Source organism: Monodon monoceros, unplaced genomic scaffold, assembly GCF_005190385.1.
Source record: "Monodon monoceros isolate NGI ecotype Baffin Bay Population unplaced genomic scaffold, NGI_Narwhal_1 Super_Scaffold_12, whole genome shotgun sequence".
NCBI lineage: Eukaryota > Metazoa > Chordata > Mammalia > Artiodactyla > Monodontidae > Monodon > Monodon monoceros.
In genome coordinates, this window is record NW_021703768.1 from 107579130 (window position 1) to 107603265 (window position 24136).

The 24136-nt window shown below is 35.6% G+C and overlaps 1 protein-coding gene across 1 annotated transcript in view; it reads left to right on the top strand.

Annotated features, from left to right (window-relative positions):
• ADAMTS19 (ADAM metallopeptidase with thrombospondin type 1 motif 19) overlaps nt 1–24136 on the top strand; it is a 272394-nt gene that overhangs the window by 85156 nt on the left and 163102 nt on the right. The window contains exon 7 of the mRNA XM_029216811.1: nt 18859–18902. Within this exon, the coding sequence (XP_029072644.1) occupies nt 18859–18902 (44 nt within the window). The remainder of the gene's footprint in view (nt 1–18858; nt 18903–24136) is intronic.

Genomic DNA, 24136 nt, shown 5'->3' on the forward strand with positions numbered 1-24136 from the left:
GAGCCTGATTCCTCCAGCTCTGGTAGTTTTTTTTCCTCAAGATTGCTTTAGCTATTTGGGGTCTTCTGTGTTTTCATAGAAATTTTAAGATTTTTTGTTCTAGATCTGCAAAAAATACCATTGGTTACTTGATAAGGGTTGCATTGAATCTGTAGATTGCCTTGGGTGGTATAGTCATTTTGACAATATTGATTCTTCCAATCCAAGAACATGGTATATCTTTCATTCTGTTTGTGTCATGTTCGATTTCTTTCATCAGTGTCATATAGTTTTTGGAGTACAGGCCTTTTGTCTCCTTGGGTAGGTTTATTCCTAGGTATTTTATTCTTTTTGATGTAATGGTAAATGGGATTTTAAAAAAATTCTCTTTCTGATATTTTGTTGTTAGTGTAAAGAAATGCAACAGATTTCTGTGTATTAATTTTTTATCCTGCAACTTTACCAAATTCATTGATGAACTCTACTAGTTTTCTGGTAGCAGCTTTAGGACTTTCCATGTATAGTATCATGTCATCTACAAACAGTGACAGTTTTACTTCTTCTTTTCCAATTTGTATTCCTTTTATTTCTTTTTCTTCTCTGATTGCTGTGGCTAGGACTTCCAAAACTATGTTAAATAAAAGTGACAAGACTGGACATCTTTGTCTTGTTCCTGATCTTAGAGGAAATGCTTTCAGCTTTTCACCATTGAGTATGATGTTAGCTGTGGGTTTATCATAGATGGGCTTTATTATGTTGAGGTGGGTTCCTTCTATGCCCACTTTCTGGAGAGTTTTTACCATAAATGGGTGTTGATTTTTGTCAGAAGCTTTTTCTGCATCTATAGAGATGATCATATGGTTTTTATTCTTCAATTTGTTAATGTGGTGTATCATACTGGTTGATTTGCAGAGATTGAAAAATCCTTGCATCCCTAGGGTAAATCCCATATGATCTTGGTGTATGATCCTTTTTATGTATTGTTGGATTTGGTTTGCTAGTATTTTCTTGAGGATTTTTGCATCTGTGTTCATCAGTGGTATTGGTCTGTAATTTTCTTTTTTTGTGGTGTCTTTGTCTGGTTTTGTTATCAGGGTGATGGTGACCTCATAGAATGAGTTTGGGAGTGTTTTCCTCTGCAATAGTTTGGAATAGTCTCAGAAGGATAGGTGTTAACTCTTCTCTAAATGTTTGACAGAATTCACATGTGAAGCCAGCAAAAGTCCTGGACTTTTGTTTGTTGTGAGTTTTTCATCACAGTTTCAATTTCATTACTTGTGGTTGGTATGTTCATATTTTCTGTTTCTTCCTGGTTCAGTCTTGGGAGATTGTACATTTCTAAGAATTTGTCCTTTTTTTCTAGGTTGTCCAGTTTATTGGCATATAGTTTCTTGTAGTAGTCTCTTATGATCCTTTGTATTTCTGTGGTGTCCATTGTAACTTCTCCTTTTTCATTTCTAATTTTATTGATTTGAACCCTTTTCCTTTTTATTTGATGAGTCTGACTGAAAGTTTATCAATTTTGTTTATCTTTTCAATGAGCCAGCTTTTAGTTTCATTGATCTTGTCTATTGTTTTGTTCATCTCTATTTCATTTGTTTCTGTTCCGATCTTTATGATTTCTTTCCTTCTACTAACTTTGGGTTTATTTGTTCTTCTTGCTCTAGTTGCTTTATCTGTAAGTTTAGGCTGTTTGAGATTTTTCTTGTTTCCTGAGGTAAGCTTGTATCACTATAAACTTCCCTCTTAGAACTGCTTTTGCTGCATCCCATAGGTTTTGTTTCATTGTGTTTTCTTTTTCATTTGTCTCTAGGTATTTTTTGATTTCCTCAGTGAGCCATTGGTTGTTTAGTAACATATTGTTTAGCCTCCATGTGTTTGTGTTTTTTACAGTATTTTTTTTCTTGTAGTTGATTTCCAATCTCATAGCATTGTGGTTGGAAAAGATGCTTGATGTGATTTTAATTTTCTTAAATTTATCAAGCTTGCTTTATGGCCCAGAGTATGATCTGTCCTGGAGAATGTTCCATGTGCACTTGAAAATATTGTGCGTTCTGCTACTTTCAGATAGAATGCTCTATCAATATCAATCTAGTCCATCTGGTCTAATGTGTCATTAAAGGCCTGTGTTTCCTTGTTGATTTTCTGTCTGGATGATCTGCCCATTGATGAAAGTGGGGTATTAAAAGTCCCCCACTATTATTGTGTTACTATTGATTTCTCCTTTTATGGCTGTTTGCATTTGCCTTATACATTGAGGTGCTCCTATGTTGGGTGCGTATATATTTACAATTGTTATATCTTCTTGGATTGATCCCTTGATTATTATGTAGTGTCCTTCTTTGTCTCTTGTAATAGTCTTTATTTTAATGTCCCTTATGTCTGACATGAGTATTGCTACTCCAGCTTTGATTTCCATTTGCGTGGAATACCTTTTTCCATCTCCTCACTTTCAGTGTATTTTTGTTGCTATATTTGTAGTGGGTTTCTCATAGACAGCATGAATATGGGTCTTATTTTTGTATCCATTCAGCCAGTCTATGTCTTTTGGTTGGAGCACTTAATCTATTTACATTTAATGTAATTACCGACGTTTATGTTCTTATTGCCATTTTGTTAATTGTTTTGGATTTTTGTAGGTCTTTTTTCTTCCCTTCCTCTTTAGTTCTCGTCTCTTGTGATTTGATGACTATCTTTAGTGTTGTGTTTGGATTCCTTTTTCTTTTTTTGTGTGTATATCTATTGTAGAGTTTTGGTTTGTGGTTACCATGAGCTTTTGATATAGTAGTCTGTATATGTACAAGATTGTTTTATGTTGCTCATCTCTTAATTTCCAATGCATTTCCAATATTCTGCATTTATACTCTCCTCACTATTGCTGGTTTTGATACCATATTTGTGTGCAGATGGTTTCCTACCTTTACTGTATGTTTACCTTTACTGGTCAGCTTTCCCATTCATAATTTTCTTGTTCTAGTTGTGGCCTCTTGTTCTCTGCCTAGAGAAGTTCTTTTAGCTTTTGTTTGAAAGCTGGTTTGGTGGTGCTGAATTCTCTTAGCTTTTGCTTCTCTGTAAAGCTTTTGATTTCTTTGTTGGATCTGAGGAAGAGCTTTGCTGGGTAGAGTATCTGTGGTTGTAGGTTTTACCTTTCCAGCACTTTCTGTTATTTTATGTTCTTTATATCTCTAGCTCTTCATTACACATTTCTTGTATCTTCTCAGTCTGTGTCTCCATTCTTTTCCCGAGATCTTGGGTCACCTTTACTATCATTACTCGGAATTCTTTTTTGGTTAGATTGCCTGTCTTCACTTAACTTAGTTGTTCTTCTGGGGTTTTATCTTGTTTCTTCATGTGGAACATATTCCTCAGCCATCTCATTTTGTCTTTCTGTTTTTGCAATTTCCATTCTGCAGGCTTCATAATTGTAGTTCCTCTTGCTTCTGGTGTCTGCCCCCTGGTGGGTGAGGCTGGTCTGAGGGGCTTGTGCAGGCTTCCTGGTGGGAGTGACTGGTGCCTTTGCACTGGTGGGTGGAGCTGGGTTTTGTCCCTCTGGTGGGTAGGGCCATGTTAAGGGATGTGTTTAGTGGCAGTGTGGGCTCAGGAAGACTTAAACAGCTTATCTACTGAGAGTGGGGCTGTGTTTCCACCCTGTTGGTTGTTTGGCCTGAGGTGTCTCAGCATTGGAGCCTACAGGTTGTTGTGTGGAGAGCCACGTCTTCGTGGCAAAATGGCAGCTTCCAGGAGACCTCATGCTAATAAGTACTCCCTGGTACCTCCGCCGCCAGTGTCTGTGTCCCCACAGTGAGCCACAGAACCCTCTGTTGCCCCAGGAGACCCTCCAAGACCAGCAGGTAGGTCTGACCCAGGCTTCTATGAAGTCTCTGCTTTTTCCCCTGAGTCCCAGTGTACACGAGACCTTGTGTGTGCCCTCCAAAATGGAGTTTCTGTTTTCCCCAGTCCTGTGGAGTTCCTGTGTTCAAGCCCAGCTAGCCTTCGAAGCCAAATGCTCTGGGGGCTCCTCCCAATGCCAAACCCCTAGACTGGGGAGCTGGACGTGGGGCTAGGAACTCTCATTTGTGTGGGACAACCTCTGCTGTATAACTATTTTCCACTTTGTGGGTCACCCACCTGCAGGGTATGGGAATTGATTGTATCATGAAAGCACCCTTCCTACCATCTTGTTGTGGCTGCTTCTTTGTCTTTGGGTGTAGAATATCTCTTTTGCTAGGTTCCAGTCCTTTTGTCGATGGTTGTTTAGCAGTTAGTTGTGATTTTGGTTTTTTCGTGAGAGGAGGTGAGTTCAATGCCTTCTCCTCCACCATCTTATCTCTAACCCCACTCAAAACACTTTGCATTTGCTGTCAGGCCACTAGCATTCAGCTTCGGAGCCCACTCCTCGTCAATAGAAACTCTTTTTGGGCTTCTATTTCAACGTGACAGTGGGACTCCAGAGGGCTTTGGTCACCTCTTCTGAAAGTTAGCCAAAGAGAAGCTTGAGGGTGCCTGGCATCTCTTGAAGATGCAAAACCAGTGTGGAGGCTGTTCCCTCCACTGGGACATACCCCAAGATGAGTGGGGTAAAGCTCTGGATGCTGTGGAAGTCATGGTGGCCCTGGAGAACAACCTGAACCAGGCCTTTTGGGGTCTCTAAATAATTTATATTGGACTAACTTGCATCCCAAACTCTGTTATTGTATAAGGTCTGATATTTGTTACATAATGAAAATGGAATGGTATTTAACTTTTTCAAATGGTCAGATATATGAATGTTTAAAAAAGAAATATAAGCCAGAAGATAATTACCTTTTATTTCAGGTTAATATAGATATCATCTCATTTCATTTCCTCAGAGTTAAGCAGGTTGATGGGTAGAAAAATGGTGAGAAAATTAAGTGGGTCATAGTTATTAAGACCTAGAAAAAGGAACAGCAAAATTAAATGCAGAAAACTGTTATAAAGTATTTCAAATAAAAAGGAAGTTTGAAGCATGAATGGAAATTAGCAAAGCATGTAAGGATCAAACATTCTGATATAATAAAAAGTATGTTGGACAATGGGGACAAACATACATTTAATCCCAGCTAGCCTAGTTATGAACTGTGTGACTTAGCAAATTGTTTAGCTTCATTGATCATTAATTTTTCATCTGTAAAATGGGTATGATAATACCATTTCACAGGATATCTGATTCAATAGAGATGATATACCTAAATAACCTAATACAATGCCTGACCCATAGTAAATACTCAATTAAAATAGTTACTTTTTTGCCACTTTTGATTCTAATATTAAAGAATAGGGAATGGGACGTACAGGAAGGAGGCATAAGCAAATATGTTTCTGTTCTTCTGAACTACACATGAAGACTTTCTGACTCTAGCTTGTATTTCTGCAAGTAATTTCTTTTAGTCTTATACCCATTTATGGACTAAAGAACAACATTGAGAAATTATTGGACTCACTATTGGTGTTCACAGCCAATTCCAGTGAATGGTGACCCCCAAGAATTTTTTTCAGAATGTAATGATCTGATACTTTGATTAGTTGGAGGAATCCTCCATATTATCAGTTTCTCTACAGAGAGTTTATATATAGTATGTTTATGAGAAGAGAAAAGAGCCACAGGAAATAACTTTAAGTATAAAGAATAAGAGTGGCATTTGCTCCTGTATAGCTTTCAGCACATTTTCTGTACTGCGTAACTGTCTTTTTTCCTGTGAATTTTTGAGCTTTCTTTATGTACAGAACACTAAAAATTGTTCAATGACTTAAACTATACCTAAGTTTAGACTGACAAAAATCTGGCACCATCATTTTCATGTCTAATTATGTATAAGATAATCCTTGACTAAATAATTTTAGAAGGAAAAAACAAATTAATAGCACTTAAATATATATAAAGATGTTAGTCTTTTCTAAAGGATTATAAGCAAAATACAGGTCTAAATCTATTTAAAGTTATTTAACAAATAATTAAAATTTAATCCTTTTAGTGCATATTTTTTCAGCTCTCTGCTAAATTATATTGTTAAAATTGTTACAATATATTTTAAAAACATGCATCTTTTTTATGGTAGAGTTTCTCTTAATGGCATTTCAGAATGACAGGGTAGCTTTGGAAAGAGACTATTTAAAATCATTTTATTGTGGGGGGGTCCTCTAAGAAATCAGCTTATACTAAATTTTATCTTGTTTATGGCTTTAAGTGTGTTTTATTTGAATAAGTTTAACAAATATTAAAGTTTACTTAACTCTACCAAAAAAATTTTTATGAATTGCTTTTGAAAAAATAATAGAGCAGCAAATAATGCTGTTAATGAGTGATTAGGATTTTCAGTGAACATGTAGACCTCATTTTTAATTTTTAACCTGAATGTCATATCATATTTTATAATTTTATATGACAGTCTTCTTAAATATACTTTATTTTATTATAGTACTAAATATTTCTGAAAGAAGAATTTTTAGTGCTGTATACAATCTCTAGTATTATTTGTGATCACATAAGCTATTGTATAGGCTTATTTCAAACTTCTAACTTGTATTGCCCACCACTCCAATATAGAGAAGTTAGATTCTCAGAATGCATTAACCACAAAGGGTTTTTATATATTTCTCAGCTGATAAAGTCTTCCTTCCTTATCCTCACAGTAGTTGGTTTTAGAAATACTGCTTATGAGACTAAAGTGGATGATAATCATAATTTGATTACTGATTCATATTTTTCTCTTCTTATTAAAAATGCAACACATTATAGAAATTTTAGAAGTCCAAGAATAAAGATAAAACATGAGCCTATAATCCCACTATGTAGGAATAATTATAGCTAACACGTTTAAGTATATTTCTCCAGTTTTATTTCTACATATTTCTTTAGCCAAAAACATATATTTATAATATTCGGAGCATATTCTACATGCAAGTTTTGTCTCACCCTACCAATACCATGACATTAATTTCATTCCTTACTTCCAATGCCATTTTTTCTCTTCAGAACTCTGAAAATAAAGAATCCCCTGCATCCATTACATATTTTTTTTATGTTTCAAAGCTTTAAAAGCCTAACTCCTCTTCATCATTACCTTCCTTGTTGCTAGCCTGCCCTAGCAGTGTGACACAAGTATTTTCTTTTTAAAACAACGTTGTATGATGTATTTCATATATTAAAAAATAATAATAATACAATTAACACCTGCATGTTCACCCCTCCATGTACAGAGCAGAACACTAACATGGAGTTGAAGTCCTCATTTTATATACTATTTTATAATACATATTTTCCCTTAAAATTCTATTCCAAACATTCCCTTGTCCTTAAGTACTTCATTAGGAAATATTGTAGAATAATTCTCTCCCCCACCACCAAAATAATGCATGAACATCTGTGGTAGAATTTGTCTAAAGGTAACCAATGTTTAGTTGGTGTGTGTATAGCATGAACTTTGTTTCATGCTATACACAGTTTTCTCTATATTTTTAAAATTATTTATTTATTTTTGGCTGCGTTGGGTCTTTGTTGCTGCACATGCACTTTCCCTGGTTGCAGTGAGCGGTGGCTACTCTTTGTTTTGGTGCGCGGGCTTCTCATTGCGGTGGCTTCTCTTGTTGCAGAGCACGGGCTCTAGGCACGCGGGCTTCAGTAGTTGTGGCACGTGAGCTCAGTAGTTGTGGTGCATGGGCTTAGTTCCTCCGTGGCATGTGAGATCTTCCTGGACCAGGGCTCGAACCCTTGTCCCCTGCATTGTCAGGCAGATTCTTAACCACTGCGCCACCAGGGAAGTCCCACTTTTCTCTGTTTGGCTGTTTGTTTTCTTTAACTTTACATTATGTCTTGCAAATCTTCATGTCATTTGTTGTGGAAGGGAGACTAATATACCCCAAAGAGGTCCTCTCTTAATCCCCAGAACCTGTGAGTATGTTCTCTTACATGGTAAAAGGGGCTTTGCAGATGTGATAAAAGGATGTTGAGATGAGAGTATCCTGAATCATCTGCATGGGCCCATGTAATCACAAGAAAATGCAAGCAAACAGATTTTACCTTAGAGCCTCTAGAAGGAATGCAGCCTTGATGACACCTTGATTTTAGCCCAGTAAGACCTATATGTGGCTTCAGACCTCTAGAACTATAAGATAATACATGTCTGTTGTTTTTTATTTTTTGTTTTTGTGGCACGTGGGCCTCTCACTGCTGTGGCCTCTCCCGCGGCGGAGCACAGGCTCCGGACGCACAGGCTCAGCGGCCATGGCCCACGGGCCCAGCCGCTCTGCGGCATGTGGGATCCTCCTGGACCGGGGCACAAACCCGTGTCCCTGCATCGGCAGGCAGACTCTCAACCACTGCGCCACCAGGGAAGCCCATATCTGTTGTTTTAAGCCACTAAATTTGACGTAATTTGTTACAGCAGCAATAGAAAGCGAACAAACTCATATTTGGTCTATATCATTTGGAGGGAGGAACAGACATACTGTTTTACTGCATAGAAGTATCCTAATTTATGTGACTACTATGTATTTATGTAAGCTTCTGAATTTTCACGTTTAGAGAAAAATGTATAAACATCTATATCTGTATATGGTTGTAAACAGGTACTAGTATTTATTTAGGATAATTACAGGGTACTTGATCTTGTGTTTAGAAAGATAATATTCTTCATTATTGTCAAATGCTCATAAAATGCAGTTGAACTGCATGTTTGCCCATAGGCTAGGGTAGCATATTAAAAGAATGAACTGAAGGTAGTCATACCTAGGATTTGTGAGAATATTCTAGATAATATTCTCCAGCAAAACACATAATAACCTGTGTCTTGTAATTTCAGTTTGCTGGATCAAGTCAGTTTATAAAATAATTATTCGTCCTCAGATTTTCAAAACTTGAACTACTACCGAAGGACTAAATATGTCCTTTGTATGCGTAAATATGTACTCTGTATGATTTTCAAAGATAAGACAAATTAAAGCATTGAAATTTCTAATGTATCACTTATTTATGGATAGAAAACTAAAGCTTCACTGTCTAGAAAGGATTTCTGCTCAAAACCTAATGAAAAAACCTTTTGGGAGGCAAAATTTGCTATAGTTTTGCTAAGCCACTTCATGTTTCATGGAAAAAAAGATTTTTGTACACTTCCTAAACCCTTCAGCACAAATGTGAACTTCAGTTTTTTGCCCCCTGATAAATAGGACTTAAAATAGGGCTTAATAGCTTGCTTCTGGTTTTTGTTTTTTGTTTTTTGGAAAGCAGTAGGAATAAAATCTGTGGTTGAAAATAGACAAAAAAACAACAACAACAACCTGTCAAAGGAGTTACACATATATAACATATTGATAGATACTGACATAAATCTATCTTTACTCATCTGTGGGGCTAAGGTTTATGTGGAGGATCACTTTTCTCCATATCACTGCTTCCAGTGCTCTAATAGTGAAAATTAGCCCAAAAAAGGGAATGTTTTATCTCTAAGTGACCTACCGCCATTGATCAGGAAAGTCTAAATGAGCGGTTTGAGTAGTTGAGGAAAAATTCCTTTTAGTTAGTGTAGACATAGATTATCAGATCTTTAGCTTTGCAAGAAAGTTATCAAAAATAAGATAAAAATTTTAATCTCCATGGATTCCATGGTCTTATCCATATTTGACAAACTGAACTCATAAACAGCCTAGTTTCTAGTGAATGCTCATCTTAGGTCCTTATTAAATGTTGTATGTTACGTGAGCACATCAGTAGGAAAAGATTTTCGCTCAGCTATTAATTTTGATTTCAACTAAAATGGATAATGTTCGTATAAATCCAAACCTATCTGCAGTAATATATTTGTTAAATTGTTCTGTGTGATGCAATGAAGTAAATAGTTTAAAGCTGACCTAGTGCTGTGGGCTAATAGTAACAAAAACACAAAACACGTTATCCCAACAGTCAATGCCATGATTTCTTAGTGTAATTTTCACATTTCTATGTGAAGTTATAGAGAAGGTACGAGTCTGTGTCATGTAAATACTCTTTAATTTAGAATTTAATTTTATTAATGATAGTTTTGCCTTTCAGTATGTACTGAAATGCTTTCAGTACAATACTTCTGAAAGTTAGTTTCAAAATAATGCCATTGGCAAGTAAGATAGAAAATTTAATAAAATATAGACATGGCAGAAATACATTAATTTAATACAAATAATAGAATAATTGTTGAATGAATCATTTATAGGTATATCTCAAGGCACTATAAAGTTCTACAATGAGACTTATTCTCAGATGCATCTTCATTCTTGGAAATTAAAGGCTACATTTCATTTTTTTCAGTATAAATCAGAAGTTAAGCAGAATTTATTGGCCTTCCCAGTTGCCAAAGTCTAACAGTATCATTTCCATAAACTCACATAATGAAACTCTGTGATGCAGACTTCAGGCACACTGAGCCAAAAATGAGCCAAAAATGAGAGAATTTGAATCAACATGATCACAGGTCTAGGCAGCAAGCAAATCTCTATCACCCTTACCCCTCAAAATCTTTGAATGTATGAAATTAAGATTACATTATTTTGGTCCTCTGTAAAGAAGTGTCCAGTTGAAGAACTGAAGATTAAGAATTACAGTCTGATCTGCAGTTTTTAAATGCTGGTGACAGTTTGTTCTACAGTTGTACTGAAAGGTATTTCCAATGCTTTTGGGTAAAAGACCTTGAATTTTTGAAAAAATGTGCTTTATTCATTTGTTTGCTAAGTGAACAGAAATTGGCTGTGTGATGGACTCTAAGTGCCCTTGACAATAAGCAGTGCATTTCTCATAGTTTTATCATGTTGTTTAGTTACAGATGAAGTCCCTTGTTTCACATTATGTAAATCAAAGTCATCTTGCAGCCTCATGCATTGATATGATGTATCGTACATTTATAAAAAGCACAAAAAATCCCTTTCCCTCTACATCTGAATATACTTTACACTAAGTGATTCTTGGCCCTAAGGTGAAGATTTGATTTTATGTGGTTCTTTAATTTTCTGCATTACCATATTATTCAATACCATCTGTTTTGGGTGTTTCTCTCTCCATTTGTTTGCTGGCAAAGGCAATTGCAAAATAGAACTATCCATTATTTAATACAATTCCCCAGGCTTCTTCCTCACTGATCCTGGGCCCCTTACATATTACAGAGGTGATTGTGTGTCATTCTCTTCTTTGCCTTCAGAGTAGAAGCCTTTTTTATTTTTCTTTATATTCCTCTTATCCAGTGCTTGGCATGCAAGAAGCCCATAATGAATCCTATCGTATAGTTTGCGCACTACACAACAGTAGAGGGAGCCATTTACGTTGTTGTGTATGTAAATGTACCATTAGAATTAAGCAGTGTACAACCTATACAACTAGGCTTGGTGTCCTTGTAACAAATTTGATTTCTAGATCATCTGATGCAGAGAAAGACTAAATATAGCTGGTCTTTTACTTGCTTCAAAAATGTCAGCAGACCTTTTCCATTCCTCTTCATCTGTAATTATATTCAGACTCTGAATATGTTGCACGACCAGGAGGTATATTTTCCATTATCATTTGGTATTGGTTTTGAGCCACAGAGACCAACACTGAGCACAAGAAGAGGTTCTTTCTGGATTTTTTTGATAAGTGGAGAAGATTCTGTGTAGTACTCAGAATCAAAGGAAGAACTAAAGAACCAAGCATCAAGAAAAACAGTGAAGAAAACAATAGAAATCTCTACCCCTGCGTTTGTATGATCCAGGGCCATTCACATTTTCTTACTATACTGTCTACTTTAGATCCTCTGAAAATGTGTGTTTGCATTGAAGGGGGTGTTATATGTGTAATTTCTGTGATTAGAAGTCAGTGACCAGAAAATATGACATATTTGAAGGAGGTTTCCCCAGTGGAATGATGCTGGGGGTTGGCAATAGTTAGGGTAATCTACTGCAGTGGCTGTCAAAGAATCACTCAGCTTTTTTAAAAAAACCTTTGATTATAATCCTGGGAACAAGATTAATTAAGAGCAGTCTATTTTACCCAGATTCTTAAGGTTTTCAGTTTTGTATCTTAAATATTGAAGGCAATGCCATCCACTAGTTTCACTTGGAAGTTTAGGATAGGGTAGCTTGAGTGGTTACATTTATGAGATAAAATTTGAGTGCATCTTCCCTCATTTTTCTTGAGATGTTCTTCTAATTTTTGTATGTATTTTCAGAAAGATACTTTTTACCAAAAAGGCATAAATTTTAAGACCCTTCAGTGCTGATGGGCAATCTGATTATTTGTTTCTATTAAACTTTTTTCTTTGCTATTTCCTTTCATTCAGTTGGGACAGTAGATTTTTTAAGGCATATGCAAGTGACGTTGATAGGATTATATACCTTCTGTATATAAAAGATTTTGTATAGAGTGAAGATTAATGTATCAAGTGGTAATAGCCCCAATTTTCAATTATCCAAGATGGATTAACTAGTTTATAGATTTACCAGAATAAAAAATAACAGCATATTTGAGAAAAACATTAAAATTTTTACAAATTACTGGAAACATGTACTGTTTATCTTGTTTACAAATACACAGTAATCTGTAGACAGCAGAATGTAACACTACATTGTATATATTGCATTTTGGGTGATGACTCTCTTCCTTGCAGTCAGATGAGAGGTCTCTGCAGTAGGCTTTCTCTAGAACAAAGATATCTCTGACATGTATTATAAAAGGAGAGGCAGGAGAAAACATGGCCACTACAACAAACCAAATCCAAATATTTACAGGTGGAGTTAAGTGAGGAAAGGAGGGGAGAAGGGATAATGTACAAAGGAGCCCGAGTCTCTGTCTTTCTTGAGTCCTAGTGAAATACTGGAGAAGCGTTCTTAGCTAAGAGAATTAAAGGAATAATAAATCTTCAAGTAATTATTTATGAAGCAATTCATGTGATAAACTCTCATACTTGTATTGTTTTGTTATTTTTAACTGCAGAATGGTAAATGCATTCCTAACTGTTGGTGTGATTTAAATGAATTAAGTATATCATAAATCCATTTCGTCCCTTGTGTTAAAAACATATTATTTAAGGTTATTTTTATCGTCTTTATCTGGACTTTACCATTCTTCCCTTTACTCTAGTAATCAAGAGTTGATTTCTATATCTGTTTCATAGAAATCATCTTTGTCAGAAATTTGCCTGAAGAAATAGTAAAAAATTATAGTAATTAATTATTGACGTTAAATTACTTCACTCCATAGTTAATTCATACCCTTGGCTAACCACACATTTTTTTCCATTTCCAACCTTATGGAAGAAAGATGACAATATTTTACCAATCACTAATTTTTACAATAATTTATAACTAATGTAATCCCTATTTGTAGAAGGATTATCTTTTTTTTTTTTTTTTTTTTGCGGTACGCGGGCCTCTCACTGTTGTGGCCTCTCCCATTGCGGAGCACAGGCTCCGGACGCACAGGCTCAGCAGCCATGGCTCACGAGCCCAGCCGCTCTGCAGCATGTGGGATCTTCCCGGACCAGGGCATGAACCCGTGCCCCCTGCGTCGGCAGGCAGACTGTCAACCACTGCACCACTAGGGCAGCCCTGTAGAAAGATATCTTTGAAAAAGTACTTTATCAGTTGAGGTCAATGTGAACATCTTACTGAGGGAGTTCAGTCTTTTAAAGAGTTTGGTAAAAGGAGCTGCATCATATAAAATGTAAGAATAGAATAAGGCCTATGTATATTAAGATCTAATATTAACAATAAATATGTTTCAGTATGCTTAATTACTATATGGTAGGTCACAGATTGTGTTCTCTTCTTTTAATTATGTGATAATCTAGCTGACTAGATAATCAGAAAATGTTCCCATCATTGACATCTAGGAATTGTAGAAAAAATATAATAAAAGTCCTTTTACATGCATAGATGAGCCAAAAACAAGAGGGCTCTGGCCAAAAAAAAAAATGCAGTAAGCTTCTGAAGTAATGTGATAGTTGTCCTGGTAGGAGTTTGTTGGACTTAAAAATCTGGGTTCTTGGGTTTATCTCCCACATAAAGAAAAAACATTGTGGCTTTGCAAAGTGGGAACTGAGATGATTGTATACAGCCAGAACCCTTGGGTACCTACACCCTTAATAAAAGTTGGATCTGGTATAAAAACTTTGCAAACAAGCACAGGTTGTCAACAGGAAGCATTCTTTCTATCTCATCCATGAACGCATGTTAGGAGAAAATGGCTCTTTTCGGTATTCATTACCATGAATATGATCCAACATTGAAGCACTTAGTGAAAGCATACGCAAAACTGCTGTGAAAGGGCCCTCTTTCAACTTTGACCTCACAAGGCAACCACAAATAAAGTACAACTAAATGAGTTCACAATAGGATTCCAAAACACAAAGTGACAACATATCCCACTGTAAGAGCCAAGAAGCATGAAAAAGAATATTTTAAAAGACTGACAGAGATGAAAAAAAAAACATGTTCACATGATTAAAAACACACAAATTTCAAAATGTGAGAGAAAGGTGTTTTGGAAAAAAGAGATGATTTGAAAATTGAGGAAAATAAAACATATAAAAAATGTACTTAAATATCTCAATTTCAGAGTTGAAGAGCAGAGTAGATGCAGCTGAAGAGAGCACTAATGGATTGGATGATAGAGCTGAAGGATTCTCCCAGAAGGCTGCCTAAAGTGGTTAAGAGATGGAAATACAAAAGAGTGCTTGAGAGTTATTGACATCAGAATGAGAAGAGCAAACATGTACCTAAAGGAGTTCTAGGAGAAGAGAGTAGAGAGAATGTGAGAGGAATTAGATAAATAGATAATGGTTAGAATGTTTGTATGTTTGTGGATCTTCAAATTGAAAGACATACCAAGTACCAAAGAAGATAAATAAAAAACTCAGGACCTAGACACATCTTAGTGGGACTGCAGAACTACAAAGACAAAAAGAAATCTTAACATTAATCAGAAACAATGTTACATGTCAATTATATCCAATAAAAAATTAATTAGAAACCAAATCAATGAAAGAAGAGCAAGGTGATTGCAGACTTCTATTTTTATAAATACTAGAATAAAATGAAATAATATCTTCAATGTGCTGAGGGCTGATAAAGTCAACCTCCAATTCTACAGTCAGCTACTGTTCCATTATGAATGAATGCAAACTAATGAGAATTAAGGAAACAGTATCTGGGCCAGTTTAGTATTCATAGGTCCTCACTGAAGGAGATACTGAAGGATGTACCTAAAGAATAACAGACTCTCTAGAAAGTAATGATACAGAGATTACTGAGAAAAGAAATTGCCAAATATATAGGCAAATCTAACTGAGCGCTAATGGTTTAGAAAAAACTGTCTAACTTGAGAGTTTAAAAACTGAGATGGAATTACAGGAATGCCTTGGAGATATTGTAGGTTTGGTTCCAGACCACTGCAGTAAAGTGAGTCACGTGAACTTTTTGGCTTCCCAGTGCACATAAAAGTCATGTTTACAATATACTATAGTCTATTAAATGTGCAAGAGCATTATGTCTAAAAAATTTTACATACCTTAATTTAAAAATACTTTATTGCTAAAAATGCTAACCATCCTCTGGGCCTTCACTGAGTCGTAGTAGTAACATCAAAGATCATTTATCACAGATGACCATAACAAATATAATGATAATAAAAAAGCTTGAAGTATTGTGAGAATTACTAGAATGTGACACAGAGACATGAACTGAGTAAATGCTGTTGGAAGAAATGGTGCCAACAGACTTGCACAATGCAGAGTTTCCACAAACCTTCAATTTGCAAAAAATGCAGTATCTGCTAAGCACAGTAATACAAAGCACAGTAAAATGAGGTATGCCTCTATAGTGTCAGATAAAAATAACATGAAAGATTGAAGGAAGAGATTGGATTAAAAGTGTTTGATATCCTTACCTTTTTCAAGAAGAGACCAGAGATACTTTTTAACTTGAAGCATCTCGAGTGAATATGGTACACAGAATAATGTCCATGTTCTAATCTACAAAACCTGTGACTGTTATACAGCAAAAGGGACCTTGCAGGTGTGATTTTGTTAAGGATTATTGAGATTGGGAGATTATCTGGTATTATCTAGGGGATCCTAATGTAATCACAGGGTGTGGGGAAAGAAGGAGGCAAGAGAGTGGGATAAAGAGATGTGGTGATGAAAGTAAAGGTCAAAGTGATGCAGTTGTCAGCTTTGAAGATGGAAGGGGACTATGAGTCAAGAAATCCAGGCAGCCTCTAGAAGCTGGAAAAGGCAAGGAAACAGATTCTGACCTAGAACTTCCAGAAGGAACAGAATCATGCTTACACCTTGGTTTTAGCCCAGCAAGTTCTATTTCAGACTTCTGATTTGGAGACTGTAAGATGTGTTAAACTGCTAAATTTGTCGAAGTTGTTATAACAGCAATAGAAAACTAGTACAGTGTACTTTAAAATGTAGAAGTAACTGTAGATCAAACACAATCTAATGTTATTTTTCAAAACAGCAGAAAAATGTGGAAAATAAAACTGCATATGAACAAAGACAAAAACAGAAGAAAAGGACAAAGGTATAACTTGGTAAATAGCAATCACAAAAAATAGAGAAATCCAAATATGTTAATTAGAAATATTAAATTCACTTATAGAGATAGTATATAATGCGGTTTTACAATTTTAGTCATATGCTATTTATAAGAGAATTTATAAGAGAATTAGAATTATTTATAAGAGAATTAGAGGAAATGAAGGTGAAAGTAAAACAAAGGAAAATATATGCCAAGCAAATATTAATGTTTTACTAATATATTAATATTTGTTAATGTCAGATACAATAGACTTTAACACAGAAAACATTAAAAGGGATGAGTAGGGTTTTACACAGTAATAAAAACAATAATTCAAAGTAAATAATAAAAATTTAGAGAGAGCTTCGACATAAACAGCACAAATTAGTAGAATCACAGGGAAACATCATCAAATTTATAACAATGGAATTTTAAGAGCTCTTCCTTAGTAGCAGATGCAAAAATAAATTCAAAATTTCTCATTCTGTTGAGCAGCTGTGTATCTGGGCTTGTTATAGCTAGATCTAATGAACATGTATAGCTTTGCTGCAAACTATTAGAGAGTATACATTTTAAACATGCACAGAATATTTATAAAACTATGCATAGAGTTGTGGATTCTGCTGGATGAGCCAAGCAATATATGGATTGAAAACTAACCATTGTAATTACCAATGTAGATGTCACTGGGGACATTGAAAGGAGTGTTACACTTAATTTTTAAAGATTTTTTGGGGACTTCCCTGGTGGCGCAGTGGTTAAGAATCCGCCTGCCAACGCAGGGGACACGGGTTTGAGCCCTGATCCGGGAAGATCCACATGTCGCGGAGCAACTAAGCCCGTGTGCCACAATTACTGAGCCTGCGCTCTAGAGCCCATGAGCCACAACTACTGAGCCTGAGAGCCACAACTACTAAAGCCCACACGCCTAGAGCCTGTGCTCCACAACAAGAGAAGCCACCGCAATGAGAAGACCACACACCACAACTAGAGAAAGCCCGTGCGCAGCAATGAAGACCCAACGTAGCCATAAATAAATAAAATAAAATTTAAAAAATAAAGTTATTTTTCATTTTGGAATGGCATTCAGATGGCTATAATAGAGGAATAAAAATAGTTTTTTCCTTTCTCCTTCACACACAAATTGTCATATTGTTTGTAATAGTAAAAATTCTATAGAACCTAAATGCTCATTACTAGGAAATTGCTTAAATTATGGCACAGGAATAGAAGCAACAGCAACAACAAAAAACAGCAAAAACATCAACAACTGACTTGAGAGCTTTCTATGTGCCTGGCATTGTTTCAAATGCCTTGTATGTGTTAACTCATTCAAACCACACAGAAAACCTATGTTTTAAGTGTTTTATACATGTTAAATCATCTAAGCTGTACAATAAATCTATGTGGTGAATAGATATCATTATTACCTCTATTTTTTAGGTGAAGTGACTGAGACAAAAGAAGGTTAAGTAAATTCCCTAAGGTCACAAAGCTAGTAAAAGGTAGATAAAAAGTTCTGCTTTCATATAGTTTCCCTTTAAAGCTCATTACTAGTTAGGGAATGTTCTCCAAGATATGGTAGTTAAATAAAGAGAAAATTATAGAATTTTATTCACGATGATATCCCACCTGTGTAAAAATACTAATTTCCTCATGCCTTTATTAAAATTATCAGTCTGTTGCCAATCTTAAGATATAAAATGTTATGTTGTTTTAAATTATATTTCTTACATTTAAATCTTCAATTTTGAAATTATTTTTATGTCATGTGAAGTAGGGATCTTAACAATATTTTTCAAACAGAAAACCATATCCCTACACCAGATATTTTTCTTGTAATAAAACAATGAAATACTATAAAATTCAAAACAAGATGGAATTTTTATGAAATATTGTATAGGAAATAGGACATAATTTTTTAGGATTGTATCAGGTAAAAATTATAACAATTTAATTCTCACATTTTCTTAGAATTAAAAATTAGTTAATCTTATTTCCAGTTTTATTAAATTCTTAGAGATAAAGAGTATGGTTCAGGGCTTCCCTGGTGGCACAGTGGTTGAGAGTCCGCCTGCTTATGCAGGGGACACGGTTTCGTGCCCCGGTTCGAGAAGATCCCACATGCCGCGGAGCGGCTAGGCCCGTGAGCCATGGCCGCTGAGCCTGTGCATCCAGAGCCTGTGCTCCGCAACGGGAGAGGCCACAACAGTGAGAGGCCCGCGTGCCGCAAAAAAAAAAAAAAAAAAAAAAGAGTATGGTTCAGTTATTCATTATAACTATTAAAAATGGGTCAGTCACATACTCTGTGGAAGAAACAATATTTTCTATTTTTCTTTCTAGGAAAGATTTCTGTGTACACAAAGATGAACCATGTGATACTGTTGGTAAGTGTACATAAAATTTTTTACAGTTTGGAGGAGACCTGGGGAACTTAAACACGTCATTTGTTTAAATATAGAAAATTATTTGAAAGTGCTAGTTTGAATGAAACACTTTTAGAATGTCAGTGATATATATTTTCAACTTATATGTTTGTCACCGCTTCAGTTATTAATGAGACAACCTGAGGACATGTATGTACTATATATTGGAGAAAAGTTTAAATGATGCTTTAAGAATATCACAAGGTCTTTTTTGTGTTTTTTCCCCCAGAAATATACCCATGGATTCAATAAAATTACATTATTATCCATAAACTGAGGCACAATATGTTAACGTCAGTAGGATTGACCTTTTTCAGGCTAATGGATTTGTTTTTGAGTTATACATTTGAAGTTCTTTGCAGACTGTGAAAGAAAGTCCATCTAATTTGCCTGACAAATGAGGATTTTCTGTACATAAAGTAGCAAATTTTCTGTATTTTGTCCTGGATATCTAAAATCCCTAAAATGTAACCATATAGCCAGTAGGATCCATGAACCACAGTTCTTAATTTTGAGAAAATACCACATTAATGCTAATATAAATGCATGTATATAAATTTACCTATCTAAACAGATAGATAGCTAAAACTGTAGATAAATAAAATTATATAACTATTTATATATATGTTTAGTCTTAAGACACTATATATATGTATAGTGTCTTTTGTTTTTTTTATTTTTGGGCCGCGCTGCGCGGCATGTGGGACCTTAGTTCCCCGACCAGGAGTCGAACCCGCGCTCCCTGCATTGGAAGCGTGGAGCCTTAACCACTGGACCACCAGGGAAGTCCCTGTACGGTTTTAATAAGGTGTTACTATTGGGTTATTGGTAAGGTACATTTAAGAGTCATGATTTGGTTTTGATGTGTCATGTGGGGTTCATTACTATAGCGTAGTGTGTATTTTAACTTAACCATCGTCGAGGTGTCATTTATTCCTTGTGAGGCGAACAATGAAAAAGTGGCAAAAACAGAATAAATTAAGTACCACTGGTGCTTAAAAAAGTAATTCTAACTTGTTCTGCTAACTTAAGTTCTCAGCAGCCTCCTCAGATGATTAAGTCTGAGATAATAAGTGGAAAATAGTTACAATAGTATGAAGCAAATGATGATGGAATCAAAGGATGTTTGCTTTAGAAGAGGGACTGTAAAAATAAAATGAGCTGGACACCTGAGGAAAAGCTGAATTGATTTAGGGATGATCTTCCTAATGTTAACTAACTTGCTTCCTGCAGTTTTGTTGTCTTCTCGCCTGAATCCTCAGAAATTAAATCTTGATATATAGCTTTAATCAACCTAACCATGGAAGCATTTGATTACCAATAATGCTTGTCTCAAAATAATTACCTTTCCTCTCCTTAAACAACTCTGTGGCCCCTAAAACCTTCTCTTAATATAGCCAGATCAACTTCTTGCCTTAGTAGAGCATCTGAGAGAAATCAGCAACTCGGGCAGTATCTTCCATAATTATGGACTCTCACCACCTCTTTACAGCATGGATGCGTGGACTAAGAAAGCAGTTACTAATGTGAGGCGAACCAATTTCTTTTTGACTATGACTATGTTTTATATCTTGCTAAATCTTCTAATTGAAAATAGCATGCATATTCATGCTGTGAAACATTTTCTGGGTTGAAGCACGTTTGAATAATGAGGTAGCTTGGTGTATTTGGAATTATTAGTATAATTAGAATATATATGGTTCGGTAGCACAGTGGTGTAAAATCAGTCCCCAGCTCTGTTCATCTTGTCCATTAAGAGCTTGATAAAAACTAGCTTTAAATATTATAGCATAGGATGTGGAAAGTCCGATGCCCTTTCTGAGATCTGTGTTTCTGAGTGCTTAGATTCTCAAGGTCTTCTCTGGCATCACTAAATCCTAGTTTTCCCCTCTGTATCTTGTGGCATTTCTTTTTCTCATCCCAAATATGAGACAAGCGTCTTTTTTCATATTTAGTCTTGAGCAGAGTAAAAATCTGAGATATTTCTTTAGGGGACATTGAATGAAAACCTCTAACAGCCAAATCAGAAGAGTAGTCTCTTTATCCCAATCCCTGTCCCCACACAAAAAATCTTTTCACATGAACCATACTTATGCCTAGAGACATAATACATTGGTAAGATTTATAAAGACATTTGTGTGAAGTAGACATGGCGGTTGCCACCCTGTCACTCATGCATCCACCACTGTGCAGCCGTGATGCCAGGTAGAAAAGGATACTCCTCTACAGTTGGGTCATGATTTGTCCAGGCCTATCAAAGGGATCGTTTCAGGACCTCAGGCCTAAACAGTCAGCATATGGCATTGCTATGGTTGGGACATGCGACCTGTAACCTATGTCTGCTTCATGAAGCTGAAGAAAGAAACATTTTTCATGGTTGAAGCTTGGTCATGTCTGTCCCCACTGTGTGTAAACAAGGAAGGATGCAACCATGATTACTATAATAACAAAGGAAACTAGCCTTCAGATGAATCTGAATTCATACACTGCAGAATGGAGAGATGCAGGCTGCCTTTATCCTCAATGACATTGTTGAATTACGGCATCCTCCACACCTTGGACCCAGTCTAACCTTTAGGCTTCTGAATGTGTAAGCCAATAAATATCCTTATTATTTAAGCCAATTTAAAGTTTTCATTTCTGTAGCTTGCAGCCTAAGGCATAGATCTTCCCTGATACTCATATACTCTTTTATAAGAGAAGAAGAATATGGGGCAATATTAATAATATCCACTCTTATTAAGAGAGTGCTGATAAACTGCTCTGTGATTTGTCCCCCAAATTAAATAAGCATGTGTAGCCTACTGGTCATCTTAACAGCTCTCAATCTCTAGCATAACAAAACAGAAGAGATTTAGAGCTTAAATCAATTGAATATCTGTTGACACACATTTTTAAATCTCCTCATGTATATTATGGGTTTTTTTTTTTTGTCAGATGCTTAAGTTCATATATCCCTTCTTTCTTTTATCTATTTCTGATGTGAAGTCAGTCCATTTCACGTTGGATACTATAGTGAAAATACTGAAATAGAGGAAGGAGAAAGGAAAGAAGTGGATTTAGTATTTATTAGTTTGGATAATATGGGCCTGAATGGTTACTTTACCATGAAAATTTCCCCTACTCTCCTACGTGTAGTGAGAGGGGAAGGACAGCAGTTAAAAGCTTTGAATTCTGGTTGTTAATTTGAATTGTAAATGGAGAGAAATGCCTATATTTTAAAAGCAATGTAATACTTATACTGTGCATTGTAACTTGAGCAACACTTTAATGGACATTTTCTCATTTATTTTCTGAAACTCTCTAGCTTTGTTATCATTACTGCTTTACAGATGAAGGAGACTCTGAAACAGAACAGAGCATCAATTTTGAAGTCAGACATCTAGATTTAAATCAGTGCTCTGCTATTTATTACCTACATGAATGTGGGCACATTATTTAACACCTTGAAAGTTTGAATTGCTCACCTTTAAAATAGAGCCTATGTTATTGACCTCACAAAGGCAGAGAGTTTTTAATTGGCACTCAGTAGGCACTAGTTTCTATCACAGCCTTTTACTCCCTGCAGAGAAGTTGCACATTTGTCCAGCATCACTGTTAGTAAATGCCACATGGTGCTAACCTCTGTCTCAGATCTTACTATAATGAGAGGCAGCTTTCCTTTATAACATGATGCGTTTGTTAATCAAGGACAATACAACTAGAAATCTGAAGGTGAGAAAAATATCTTTGAATGAAGTTTTAGAATAAAATTGTGTATATTAAAGTATATAAAGAAATAGCAAATATAAGCTTGGAAGTAACTTTTACTTACCAGCATTTAAAATTTGAAACAATAGGATATTTTGCTTGTTTACTGATGCAGGAGATACGTGTATTTTAAATGAGCCAGGCTGTATCAGTGCTATGGAATATTATAAATAAATGTTTCAGTTGATAAGTTATACTTATTTATTAAGCTTATGTTTGAAAAGCTGTTTAGAGGGTAAAAAGTAAGAGTTGTTTTACCGCCTCCTCAAGCACATTCTTTCCTGTTGTTTTAGTTAGGCAGATTAGTAGGTAGGTATATAGATACTGGGAGGAAAACAATGCTATTAAATGTTTTAATCAGTGAAATATCAATTCTCAAACATATGTGTGTTCATCTTTTCACATACCTGAAATTGAGATTAATTTTGTAATCAGTGGCCTATTAGAGTTATGTCATAGTTTCAGTCAAAGTTTTTTAATCTTAGGTTTGGATGAACTATGGTGCTATCCTTAAATTGAAAGAGAAATAAAGTATAATTCCAGATGCAAGTCCCAGCTATTACTACTGGTATTGCTAGTGAAGTTGCCTTACTGTCTGTGGCTGGCAGAATAATGGTCCCTGAAGATGTTCATGTCCTAATGGACCTGGAACCTGGCAATATGTTAGGTTACATAGCAAAGAGAAATGAAGTTTTCAGGTGGAACTAAGGCTCCTAGTCAACTGACTTTAAAATAGGGAGATTATTCTAGGAAGTCTGGTATGCCCAATGTAATCACAAGCGTCCTCAAAAGGGGGAGAGGGAGGCAGAAAAGCTCAGAGTTGGAGAGAGAGATGATTACTGAAGAAAAGCACAGAGAGATGTGATGTGAGAAGGATTCAACTTGTCATTACTGGTTTTGAGGATGGAGTCAGGGAGCCCCAGGTGAAGAAATATCTAGAACATGGAAAAAGCAAGGAAACAGATTCTCCACTAGAGCCTTCAGAGGGAGCACAGACAGCCTCATGATACATTGATTTTAGCCAGTGGGATCTGGGTCAAACTTCTAATGTAGAGAATTGTAAGATAACAAGTTTGGGTGTTTTAAGCCACTAAATTTGTGATATTTTTGATAACAGCAACCATAGAAAAGCAATATACTTTCCAATAATTAATTACTCCCTCCCATACTTATGGAGAAGGAGTAAGGAAACATGGTATTCTTAAATCTTTAGACTGTGGGTTCAAAAATTCTGTCTCAATAGTTTTAAGAACTGGTGAAGGGTTTGGGATTAGATAAAACACTAAAATTTGGATCATGTTATATAAATATATATAAGGAGCAACGAACTGGGGCTATGCTAACAAACATGATTAATTATAGTTGGCCATTTCTAGCGGAGAGACTAGACAAAAAAATAGCCTATATCATCAACAATCTACGAAATCTAATCAGCCCGTTAAAAT